At 36.6% G+C, this 14,044-nt stretch overlaps 1 protein-coding gene across 1 annotated transcript; it reads left to right on the top strand.

Annotated features, from left to right (window-relative positions):
* The first annotated feature begins 1,114 nt into the window (after window positions 1-1,114).
* LOC126951314 (40S ribosomal protein S2-like) lies at window positions 1,115-2,037 on the top strand. Its single transcript, XM_050785367.1, has one exon. The coding sequence runs from the start codon at window positions 1,115-1,117 to the stop codon at window positions 2,000-2,002; it is 888 nt and encodes a 295-aa protein (XP_050641324.1). The 3' UTR covers window positions 2,003-2,037.
* Window positions 2,038-14,044: the final 12,007 nt, after the last annotated feature.

Here is a 14,044-nt window from a genome sequence, read left to right as displayed (position 1 = left end):
AAGAGGGACACCTCCCTAACTCATTTCATAAGGCCAGCATCATCGTCCTGATACCAAAACCTGGCATACACACACAAAAAAAAGAAAGTTTCAGGCCAATATCCCTGATGAACATTGATGTGAAAATCCCCAATAAAATACTGGCAAACAGAATACAAGGTGAACTACAAATCACTGCTCAAGGAAATAAGAGAGAACACAAACAAGTGGAAAAACATTCTATGCTCATGGATAGGAAGAATCAATATCATGAAAACGGCCATACTGCCCAAAGTAATTTATAGATTCAATGCTATCCCCATCAAACTCTGATTGACTTTCTTCACAGAATTAGAAAAAACTACTTTAAATTTCATATGGAACTAAAAAAGAGACCATATAGCCAAGACAATCCTAAGCAAAAACACACAGTGGGAGGCATCATGCTAACTGACTTCAAATTATACTATGAGGATACAGTAACCAATACAGCATGGTACTGGTACCAAAACAGATATATAGACCAATAGAACAGAACGGAGGCCTCAGAAGTAATGCCACACTTCTACAACAATCTGATCTTTGACAAACCTGACAAAAACAAGCAATGGGGAAAGGATTTCCTATTTAATAAATGGTGTTGTGAAAACTGGCTAGCCATATGCAGAAAACTGAAACCGGACCCTTTCCTTACACTTTATACAAAAATTAATTCAATTAACTCAAGATAGATTAAAGACTTAAACATAAGATTTAAAACCATAAAAACCCTAGAGGAAAACCTAGGTCAATATCATTCAGGACATAGGCATGGGCAAAGACTTCGTGACTAACACACCAAAAGTAATCACAACAAAAGCCAAAATTGGCAAATGGGATCTAATGAAAGAAATTCTGCACAGCAAAAAAACGATCAGAGTGAATAGGCAACCAACAGAATTGGAGAAAATTTTGCAATCTATCCATCTGACAAAGGGCTAATATCCAGAATCTACAAGGAGCTAAAACAAATTTACAAGAAAAAAACAACCCCATCCAAAAGTGGGCGAAGGATATTAACATACACTTCTCCAAAGACATTTACGTGGCTACCAAACATATGAAAAAAACCTCAACTTCTCCGAGAAAACACCAAATGGTGGATGACGCCGGTGCAGCCGGGGGGCCCGGAGGCCCTGGTGGCCCTGGGATGGGGAACCGCGGTGGCTTCCGTGGAGGTTTCGGCAGTGGCATCCCGGGCCGGGGCCGGGGTCACGGCCGTGGATGGGATCCGGGCAGAGGCTGCGGAGCTGGCAGAGGCAAGGCCGAGGATAAGGAGTGGATGCCGGTCACCAAGCTGGGCCGCTTGGTCAAGGACATGAAGATCAAGTCCCTGGAAGAGATCTACCTGTTCTCCCTGCCCATTAAGGAATCTGAGGTCATTGACTTTTTCCTGGGGGCCTTTCTCAAAGAGGAGGTTTTGAAGATCATACCGGTGCAGAAGCAGACCCATGCTGGCCAGCGCACCAGGTTCAAGGCGTTTGTTGCTATCAGGGACTACAATGGCCACCTCGGCCTGGATGTTAAGTGCTCCAAGGAGGTGGTCACTGCCATCCATGGGGCCATCATGCTGGCCAAACTCTCCATTGTCCCTGTGCGCAGAGGCTATTGGGGGAACAAGATCAGCAAGCCCCATACCGTCCCTTGCAAGGTGACAGGCCGCTGCAGCTCTGTGCCGGTGCACCTCATCCCTGCACCCAGGGGCACTGGCATCGTCTCAGCGCCTGTGCCCAAGAAGCTGCTCATTATGGCTGGTATTGATGACTGCTACACTTCAGTCTGGGGCTGCACTGCCACTCTGGGTAACTTCGCCAAGGCCACCTTTGATGCCATCTCTAAGACCTACAGCTACCTGATCCCTGACCTCTGGAAGGAGACTGTATTTACCAAGTGTCCCTATCAGGAATTAACTGATCACCTTGTCAAGACCCACACCAGAGTCTCCGTGCAGCGGACCCAGGCTCCAGCTGTGGCTACAACATAGGGTTTTTATACAAGAAAAATAAAGTGAATTAAGCCTGGAAAGAAAAAATAGAAAGAAAAAATCCTCACTGGTCATTAGAGAAACGCAAATCAAAATCATGCCAGTTAGAATGGTGATCACTAAAAAGTCAGGAAACCACAGATGCTGGAGAGGATGTGGAGAAATAGGAACGCTTTTACACTGCTGGTGGGAGTGTAAATTAGTTCAACTACTGTGGAAGACAGTGTGGCGATTCCTCAAGGAACTAGAACCAGAAATACCATTTGACTCAGCAATCCCATTACTGGGTATATACGCAAAGGATTATAAATCATTCTACTATAAATAGCCATGCACAAGTATGTTTATTACAGTACTGTTCACATTAGTAAAGACTTGGAACCAACCCAAATGCATATCAATTATAGACTGGATAAAGAAAATGTGGCACATATACACCATGTAATACTATGCACCCATGAAAAAGGATGAGTTCATGTCCTTTGCAGGGACATGGATGAGGCTAGAAACCATCATTCTCAGCAAACTAACACAGAAGCAGAAAACCAAACACTGCATGTTCTCACTCATTGATTGGAGTTGAACAATGAGTACACATAGACAAAGGGAGGGGAACATTACACATTGGGGCCTATTGAGGGCTGAGGGGCTAGGGGAGGGAGAGCATTAGGAGAAATACCTAATGTAGATGACGGTTTGATGAGTGCAGCCAACCACCATGGCACGTATATACCTATGTAACAAACCTGCACGTTCTGCACATGCATCCCAGAACTTAAAGTATAATAATAATAATAATTATTATTATAAAAATAAATTAGAGAGAGAGAGATCGGCCCCAGTACAAAAATAACTGGCAACTTCAAAATCCCACTTTCAGCACTGGACAAATCTTCCAGGCAGAAAATCAATAAAGACACATTGGACTTAATCTGCACTATTGAACAAATGGATATAATATGTATTTGCAGAACATTTCATACAATGGTTGCAAAATACACTTTTTTTTCCTCAGCATGTGGAACGTTCTCAAGGATATACTATATGTTAGGTCACAAAACAAGTCATAAATCATTTTTGAAAACTGAAGTGATATCAAGCATTTTCTCTGACCACAATGGAATAAAACTAGAAATTAATAAGAAGGAATTATGGAAACTATACAAATACATGGAAATTAAACCCTATGCTCCTGAATGGCCAGTGGGTCAGTGTAGAATTTGAGAATAAAGTTGAAAATTTGTAGAAACAAATGATGATGGAAACACAACATATCAAACCTATGGTATACAGCAAAAGCAGTACTAAGAGGGACTTTTATAGCTATAACTGCCTACATAAAAAATAAACAGGAAAACTTTAAATAAACAATCTCATGATCCATCTTAAAGACCTATAAAAGCAGGAGAAAACTGAACTAAAAATTAGAAGAAAATATATAATAAAGATCAGAAAATAAATGAAATTGAAATTATAAATAATATAAAAGATCAATAAAACAAAAAGTTGTTTTTTTGAAAAGTTAATCAAAATTTACAAACCTTTAGCCAGATTAAAAAAAAGAAGGAAGATCCACATCAATAAAATCAGAAATGAAAAAGGAGACATTACAACTGATACTGCAGCAATCCAAAGGATCATTAGTGGCTACTATGAGCAGCTATATGCCAATAAATTGGAAAAATCTAGAAGAAATGGAAAAATTCCTAGAAACATACAGATTAACCCAGGAAGAAATCTCAAACCTGAACAGACCAATAACAAGAAATGAGATAGAAGCCATAATAAAAATTATCCCAGTAAAGAAAAGCCTGGGACCCCATGGCTTCACTGATGAATTTTACCAAACACTTAAGAAGTAACACTAATCCTACTCAAACTATTCTGAAAACTAGAGGAGGAGGGAATAATTCCATTCTAATTCTACAAGGCCAGTTACTGTGATAATGAAACCCAGCATAAGACACATCCAGAAAAGAAAACTACTGGTCAACGTCTCTCATGAATATTAATACACAAATCCTCAACAAAATGCTAGCAAACCAAGTTGAACAATGCATTGGAAAGATCATTCATAATGACCAAGTGGGGTTTATCCTCAGGATGCAAGGATGGCTCAACATATTGTAAGATATTGATGGTTCAAGAAGCAATCAATGTGATACTTCATATGTACAGAATGAAGGATGAAAACCATATGATCATTTCAACCAATGTTGAAATAGCATTTGATAAAATCTAATATCACTTCATAATAAAAACACCCATAAAACAGGGGATAGAAGGAATGCCCTCAGCATAATAAAAGCCATATGTGGTAGACCCACAGCTAGTATCTTCCTGAATGGGGAAAAACTGAAAGCCTTTCCCCTAAGATTTAGAACATGACCAGGATGCCCACTCTCACCACTGTTATTTGACGTAGTACTGGAAGTCTTAGCTAGAGCAATCAGAAAAGAGAAAGACATAAAGGGTATCCAAAGCGGAAAGGAAGAAGTCAAATTATCCTTGCTTTCAGCTGTTATAATCTTATATTTGGAAAAACCTAAAAACTCCACAAAAGAACTATTGGAATTGACAAACAAATTCAAAAAAATTATAGGATACAAGATTAACATACAAAAATCAGTAGCATTTCTATATGCCAACAGTGAACAATCTGAAAAAGAAATAAAAAACAATCCCATTTACAATAGCCACAAATAAAATTAAATATGTAAGAATTAACTTAATGAAAAAAGCAAAAGGTACCTATAATGACAACTACAAAACAGTAAAGACAGAAATTGAAGAAGACACCAAAAAAATGGAAACATCTTCCGATTTCATGGATTGGAAGAATCAATATTTTTAAAATGTCCATACTACCCAAAGCAATATACAGATTCAGTGAAATCCCTATCAAAATACCAAACATTATTAACAGAAACAGAAAAAAAAAAAAACTCTAAAATGTATATACAACCACAAAATGCCCAGAATAACCAAAGCTGTACTAAGCAACAAGAACAAAACTGGAAGAATTACATTATTTGACTTCAAATTATATTACAAAGCTATAGTAACAAAAACACAGTGTACTTTCATAAAAACAGACACACAGACCAATATAAGATAATAGAGAAGAAAGAAACAAATCCACACCCAGTAAACTCATTTTTGATAAGGGTGCCAAGAACATACACTGGAAAAAAGACAGTCTCTCAATAATGGTGCTAGGAAAACAAGATATCCATATGCAGAAAAATGAAACTAGACCCTTATCTCTTGCCATATACAAAAACAAATAAAAATGGATTACAGATTTGTAATTAAGACCTCAAACTGTGAAACTACTACAAGAAAATATTGGGGTAAATCTCCAGGACATTGGTCTGGGCAAAAATTTCTTGAGCAATACCCCACAAGCACAGGCAAACAAAGCAAAAAATGGACAAATGGGATCCCATCAAGTTAAAAATCGTCTACACAGCAAAGGATACAATCAACAAAGTGAAGAGACAACCCACAGAATGGGAGAAAGTATTTGCAAACTATGAATTTGACAAAGGATTAATAACCAAAATATATAAGGAGCTCAAACAAGTCTATAGGAATAAATCTAATAATCCAATCAAAATACGTACAAAAGATTTAAACAGACATTTCTCAAAAGAGGACATACAAATGGCCAACAGGCATATGTAAAGGTGTTCAGCATCCATGATCATCAGGGAAATAACAAAAATACAATGAGATATCATCTCACCCCATTTTAAATGGCTTCTATCAAAAGAAAAAAAAAAAAGACATGCAATGATAAATGCTGGCAAGGTTGTGGAGAAAAGGGAGGCCTGGTACACTGTTGGTGGAAATGTAAATTAATACAACCACCATGGAGGACAGCTTGGAGGTTCCTCAAAAACCTAAAAATAGAGCTACCATATGATTCAGCAATCCCCACTGCTGGGTATATCAGTATATCAAAAAGATACCTGCACCCTGTGTTTGTTGAAGCACTGTTCACAATAGCTAAGATTTGGAAGCAACGTAAATGTCCACTGACAGATGAATGGATAAAGAAAATGTGGTACATGTATGCATTGGAGTACTATTCAGCCATAAAAAATGACATCCTGTCATTTGCAACAACATGAATGGAACTGGAGATTATTATGCTAATTGAAATAAGCCAGGTGTGGAAGGACAAACATCACATGTTCTCACTTATTTGCGAAAACCTAAAAACCAAAACAATTGAACTAATGGACACAGAGAGTAGAAGGATGGTTACCAGAAGCTGAGAAGGGTAGTGGAGGGCTGCAAAGAGGTGGGTTTAGTTAATGGGTACAAAAAAAAAAATAGAAAGAATGAGTAAGACATACTATTTAATAGCATAACAGGGTAACTATAGTCAATAATAACTTAACTGTACATTATGAAATAAAGGCTGTAATTGGTTTATTTTTAACTCAAAGGACAAATGCTTAAGAAAATAGATACTCCCTTTTCCATGATGTGCTTATTTTACATTGCATGCCTGTATCAAAATATTTCATGTACCCCATAAATATACACACCTACCATGTACCCACAAAAAATTAAAAAATAAAAAATAGAATATTGAAAGAATATAGGATGAATTAGAAAATTATATATAGTGGCAAAGTATTCAGGTGAAAAGCAAGTAGAACTCCAGAAACTTAATGAAAGGGGAGACACCACAGTGCCTAAGTAGAGGGTGTTTGTGTGGAATGCAGATTTACACTAACCAACTTCTTTTTTCTCCTTCATAACCTTTCTATACCTTCCTAACTTCTGCTTCACCACTTCCTAAAGAATCTTTTACGAAGGAAACACAAGTAAATACATCTTAACCTTGTTAAGTTATAATTTTAACCTGTTTCTTATATCTTGTTGATGATGATGCCAAAGCTGCTAAGAAGTATGAGAACCATGGTTTATACTTGTGGTTTGAATTATAAATATTGTCTGACTCCATTAACATTAGAGGATCTTACTCTAAGCTTTCAAATCCTAAATTCCATACTAGTCAATTGGTTTTCCTCCTTTCCACTCTTTGCCATTATTAGCTCTCTTCGTTGTTTCTTTTGTTTTTGGTTTATTATTATTATTATTATTTTGCTTTCTTTGTGATCGATTTAATGTACAACCAAGTAAAATTATGCATAATTCAAATAGGCTCTATAAATGGTAAAGTAATATTGCAATTCTATTCATGTATTTTGGTAGTGATTATCTTATTTCAGTGTTCATAATAAGCAACATAAATTCTGAATTGTGCTATTTTCTATATATGTGCTAGTACTTTTTAATAAATATAAGCAATCCAAATAAATATCTCATTCTCAACAGTGAATCAGTAAATATTCTAATAATTGTAAGTATCAATATAATTATTGTGCTTTTGAAGTTTTTGTTTTAATTGGTACATAATAGTTGCACATATTTTGGAGGGTATTTGTGAGAGATATATATATGCATAGTTATCAAATCAGGGTAATTGGGATTTCCATCACCTCATTTATCTTTTCTTTCTGTGGGAAACATTCTAATTTTCTTCTATTTTAAATTATACAATAAATTATTGTTATAGTCATCCTACTGTACTATTGAACAGTAAAACTTAATCTTTGAGTAAGTACAAACTGTAGTTTTGTACCCATTAACCAACTTCTCTTTATTCCTTCTCCCCGCTACACTTCCCAGACTCTGGGAACCACCATTCTACTCTCTATCTTTATGAGATACACTTTTTTAGCCCACACATATGAGTGAACATGTGCAGTATTTGTCTTTTTGTGCCTGGCTTATTTCATTTAACATAATGAACTCCTTTTCTATCCACGTTGTTACAAATGATAATATGTTAGCTCTTATTTTATCTGTTATCTCTTTTTCAACCGAGGTTGTCAAGTAGACAGGTTGTTTCATCAAAGACAATTGTAAGGAAAAACTAAACTTCAGAAAATAAAAGTTAGAGATGACACTCTTTTGGATTATGTGGTGGAAAGATTTTTAAGGGATTCTAAAACACTGTGTTTTAAAGAAGTGATAACATATATTGCTTTCCCTTGAAATTCAAAGTGCAATACAAGCATTTGATCTGACTGCACTGTCTGCCTAAGATAGCAATGGCTCTGTTTCCTGTAAAATTCGAAGAATTATCAAATTGGAAGATATTTCAGAAAAAGCTGAATGTTATTTTTACTTATGTAAGTTTTTTCATTGCTGTCTCAATGAAAAAAAAGGCTATCTTTTTTAGGGAGGTGGGCAGGGTGGGTGGACAGAGTCTCGCTCTGTCTCCTAGGCTTGAGTGCAGTGGTGTGATCTAAGCTCACTGCCACCTTTTTCTCCTGGGTTCATATGATTCTCTTGCCTCAGCCTCCCAAGTAGCTTAGATTACAGGTGAGCACCACCATGCCTGGCTAATTTTTGTATTCTTAATAGAGACAGGGTTTTGCCATTTTGGCCAGGTTGGTCTTAAACTCCTGACCTCAGGTAGTCCACCCGCCTCAACCTCCCAAAGTGCCGGGATTGCAGGCATGAGCCACCGCGCCTGGCCTAGAAAAGACTATCTTAAAGGCTAGGACGATCATGCATAGATTAATGGAAGTCAAAGGAAAAGTATGGGATTTGGAAGTTGGCAAATCTCACAAGGTCAACTATAGATTGTCTTAATCCAATAATCTCAAGTTTTGATTTTAGACTTGCAATAAAAGTGAGCTTTAGTTAAGCCATGGGCAAGAAGGGGTGAGCAAACTAAATTCCAATGTTAACTTTGATTATGTTCAAGTTTAATGATAGAAACTAGCATTGCTTAATGACATGAGAAACTCAGAGAACAACAGGGAGTAGTTTTAGTGCCTGCTGTATGTATAAGATATCAAAATATGTGTGAATGATTATTTTTAGTGGTAATCATCACAATTAATTTTGGATTATCAAACAGCAAGTCAAAAGGCTTAAAATCTTTCTCGGCTCTATCTGTAAGATTAGATGACATTTATAAAACTATGATTCATTTTCATAATACCAACTTCATCACCATGGGTTCTCTGCATGGCTTATATACATTATTATTCAGTGGATGAGTTTTAAGAAAAAGATCCATTCCACTTGTAAACTTTGTACATTAAAATCTACATTTCTCTTCTTTTTGTGCCTGAATCATTTGCAGAACCTGGCCTCATTTTTTCCTGTCTTTCTCTACTAGAACATACCAATGTACGAATGAATGTCAGATCACGCATTATGGTCAGAAGCTGTCCTGCACGTTCTGGTTATGAACCAAACAAAATATTTTCAAAGAGGACAAAAACAAACTTTTTTTTCTGTTTTTCCTTGTTTTTCGGATAAAACAATTTGCCTTACTGAGTCAGTTTCTGGGGAGTTTGATAAGTTGTGAAAACAGAACACATAACCTGAGCTGTAAAGCAAAGGGTAAAGATGGATATAGAGATGGGGGATGGTGGGGCACAGTGGCTCACGCCTGTAGTCCCAACAGGACCACCTGAGGTCAGGAGTTCAAGACCAGCATGACCAATATGGTGAAGCCTGTTTCTACTAAAAATACAAAAATTAGCCAGGCATGGTGGTGAGCGTCTGTAATCCCAGCTACTCAGGAGGCTGAGACAGGAGAATCGCTTGAACCCGGGAGGTGGAGGTTGCAGGGAGCCGAGATCATGCCACTTCACTCCAGCCTGGGTGACAGAGCAAGGCTCCATCTGAAAAAAGAAAAGAAAATAAAGAAAAAAAAAAAAAAAAAAACCAGAAAAGAGATGGGGGGTGTGGGGAGGCAACCTCCACATTTCGGTAGTTTCCAATCTTTTTATCGAAGAATTGTCAGTCACACTTGTCAAAACTTACGACAAGCTTAAATTAAAAGTAGATTGCCTGGCGCAATGGCTCACGCCTGTAATCCCAGCACTTTGGGAGGCCGAGGCGGGCGGATCATGAGGTCAGGAGATCAAGACGATCCTGGCTAACATGGTGAAGCCCCGTCTCTACTAAAAATGCAAAAAATTTGCCGGGCGTGATAGCGGGGGCCTGTAGTCCCAGCTACTTGGGAGGTTGAGGCAGGAGAATGGCGTGAACCCAGGAGGCAGAGCTTGCAGTGAGTGGAGATGGCGCTACTGCACTCCAGCCTGGGCAACTGAGCGAGACTCGGCCTCAAAAAAAAAAAAAAAAAAATGGAGACCAGCTCTTAGATCACTTAGATTAATAAGTGATGAGCTCTTATTGTTTATTCCTTCATTTCCATTAAACTCATCTTGTTTGTCTTTAAACCTACCCTTGAATATCTACCTTGACCATTTTATTTGTATCACTGTACCACTTCTACACCTTTAAGCTCTAATGAGTGCTAAATTTCTGATTTTAGGGTTCACCATTATATTTATTGTTGGAAAAGATTTTATTTCTAAAAGTCACCCTGTAATAATAATGAAACAGTAAATATATATTGAGCATTATTGTATGTCAGGCACTGAGCTAAAATAACTTATAGATTATCTCATTTCATGGAATTTACAGCCCTCTGTGTTATGTACCACTTTTCTCACTATTTTTCAACTGAGTTGAAGAGGCTTCAATTTAATGAAACTCAGGAACATAAAAAGTGGGAGAATTAGCATCCAAAATTCTCACTACTACTACCTTAGGCAGATAAATCTTCAGTTCTAACTGTAAACTCTGTTTTCAATTCTTGCAACATCTGTCTGGAGATTTTGCTCTTGTCACTTCACATGGCTACCTAGCAGGAGCTTGTTTGTAGGTGATGCCCAAGTACTTCGGAGGAGTGGCCAAGACACTGAAGTGACCCACTGCTACTCCTTTGGAGCAGTAGTGTAAAAATTAAAGTCTGCTATAAAAGAGGAAGACTTTGGCCCTTTTGTGCCATCTCTTCCTCATATCTTCCTTGGAAGACTTTCACCTTCTTGTAAAGAATAGTTTGCACATCCCTTGTGAAAATACCTTGGACTTCTACTTGTAATCTTTGTAAGTTAAAAACTATTTTAAGAAGTAAGTCCTGTCACTTGCAACAACATGGATGGACTCGGAGAGCATTATGTTAAGTGAAATAAACCAGTACTCCATGATCTCACTCATATGTGGAATCTAAAAAAGTTGAACTCCTAGAAGCATAGAGTAGAATGGTAGTTTGCAGAGGTTAGGTATTGTGGGGAAATCGGGAGATGTTGGTCAAAAGACACAGTTTCAATTATGTAGGATGAATAAATTCTGGAGATCTACTATATGGTGTTATGACTATAGTTAATGGTAATCTATTACATACTTGAAAATTACTGAGAATGGATTTTAAATAGTCTTACCACAAAAAAATGGTAAGTATGTGAGGTGATGGATATGTTAATTAGCTTGATGTAATTATTTCATGATGTGTATATCTGTATATCATTTTATATGGTACATCATATATATATATATATATAAAACTTTTGTCAATTATATCTCAATAAAGCTGGAAAGAAAAAAAATGGAAAAAAAATGAAACCCTATCTTGTTTGAGGCAGCCTGACACTACAGAAGACTGGGAGAATTTTGGGGGTTACAGTGGGTTGCTGATGAGGACAGGGACAGTCTCTCCAGTAGTGCAAGCCTTTCAGTAGGATACGCTTACCCTGTTTTTTGTTTTTTGGTTTTTTTTACTAACATTATCCTCCAAACTAAGATACATGCCTGAAATCACGTGCTCACAGATGTGTCTGACTGATGCACATGGAATAGTTGTTTTCCTTGTTCTGTTTGTGCTCCGTTCTCATAATTCCATGTGAGCTATGAATTCAAAGAAAGACACATGGGTAAAACTACTTAAGAAGCTGGATGTAACATTAGTATAAGTGCCTGATCTCCTATCTTCCTTATATTGTAAGAAACTTTGAATTTGTCCCTATGGGGCAACATAAGGGAATGTCTGGATGACAAAAATTCTGTCTCACTCATGCTTGCTGTTCCTCCAAGCTGATTATTCCAGGGACAGAGACTACAGGAGCTGAAAATTACTGCTCTCCAGAGAAGAAGTGTGCTACTCCTCTGATGACACAAATGGAGAGCTGTTTTCTCATGTGCTTTCTCTATAAAATAGGCTACACTGAACAAGTCTGGCTAGCCTACAGCCACCATGTCAAGAGACCCAAAGTGTGCCCATAAAGAAAAAGAAAGAGGTGATCAAAGATCCTCAGTTATTTGAATTTTCCCAGCCCAGTCACCAGAAATCCAAGTCAAGAAGCCTTTGAAAAAAACATCAGCCACCATCTGACTAAAACTAACTGAGACCCCAGGAAAGAATTGCCTAGCTAAGACCTATATCTGCAGATTTGTGAGCAAAAGACATGATGATGTTATTTGAAGCCCCTGTTTTGAGGGCAGGGGGTTATTGTTATATAACAATAGAACCAGAATTATAAGTAAAATAAAAACAAAGACTAAACTAAGATAGTGGTCATTGCAATAAAACAAAGTGGACTAATTCAAGTTATTAAGAAGGAAGACCCATGCGGGGACAATCTAAGGGCAAGAAATATTTCTGGCTTTGGAGTCAACCAGTCTCATCCTCATACTATTTGGCACTTGTTCTGCATAGAGTTGCTTATTTTTTTAAGTTCTAATTAAATAACTAACTGCCTTGTTTGAATTCTAAATTTCTCAAACAAAATTAGCAAATGGTTGCAAGTAGCTGAAACACTCTCATACCTCTTATTGGAGATTTATATATTGAAATACTGGTTTTGTGCATCAGTTTAAATATGGCAACATAAAAAACTCTACATTAAAAACTCAAACCTATTTATATGGTCAATTCCAGCTGTTTTCAAATTCTAATGCTTCATCAGTTGATAAAATATAAAAAGTATTTTAAGGGAAATTTGGGAAATATACATTCTAAGTTACATGAGGTTGGAAAATACTAGTAATTTTTTAGGTGTAAAGCAGTATTGTGAGTATGTAAAAGCATGGTCTTATTCTTAGAAGAAATACACTAAGTATTTTGGTGTGAAGTGTCATGATGCATGAATTTATTCTCAAAAGAAAAAAAACAAGGTTTTTAGTACATAGATGTTCATGCTATCCTTTAAAATGTTTGTATGTTTGAAAATGTAACATAAAGGCTAGAAGAAAGTCTTACCCTTGAAAAGGTAAAAACATAGAAGATTACATTAAAAAAATTGAAATGGATATTTAAGCAAATATGACATTTTAATACATTTCATCTTTCATTAAAAAAAGATGTGTTGAGATAAAAAGTAGTATAGAATAAGGCACAGAAAATTGAATTAAACATCCAATGTAAAATTTTGTTTCAGGTCCTATTGCATTATTAAATACATGTTATTTTCAAGTACACATTCTGAAAAAAGTAAAAGCTTGCCACAGATGCAACATATTGAAGTCAATAACTTATTTCTCTTGAGCAACTATTATGTACCAATCATTGAAATTGAGTTAAATAGGTATTTAACTCAACAATATTTCTATGAGAAAAGTAGTATCCCCATAACTATAAGAAGAAAATCTTATTTCCTTGACAGGAATTTTTCTAGCTCTGCAAAAAAAGTCCTTTTTTTTTTTTTTTTTTTTTTAGTGAATATGGTAAATAATTGAATTATGAAACATGAGAATTTATTAGAGTAGTTATAAATACACACTAAGCTGAGCCGTTTTTCTAGAGAGAGGTATGTTTAGAGGGAAGATACCTAGTGACATTTTATTTTCCTGAAAGGACACAGGCAACTTATGAATCAGAAAAAAATATTTCTGGAAATTTATGCTATGGGGAGAACATTCAAAACTATGTAGGGTAACTGGGGTAAGTAAGATGAAGTAACTCTGTGCAAGGAAGAGAAACATGTAATTGCTATTGTCCAAATCTTTGTGTCCCCCTAAAATTTGTGTATTAAAATTCTAAACCCTAAGGTGATGTATTGGGAGATAGAACCTTTGGGAGGTGATTAGGTCGTGAGGGTGGAACTTTCACACTAATGTCTTCAGAAACCCCAGAGAGATTGCTCACTTTTTTCT

This window comes from Macaca thibetana, chromosome 3, assembly GCF_024542745.1.
Source record: "Macaca thibetana thibetana isolate TM-01 chromosome 3, ASM2454274v1, whole genome shotgun sequence".
In the NCBI taxonomy this organism is placed as follows: Eukaryota; Metazoa; Chordata; class Mammalia; order Primates; family Cercopithecidae; genus Macaca; species Macaca thibetana.
Note: the sequence above shows the minus strand (reverse complement) of the source record. Positions and strands in the feature narration are given on the sequence as shown.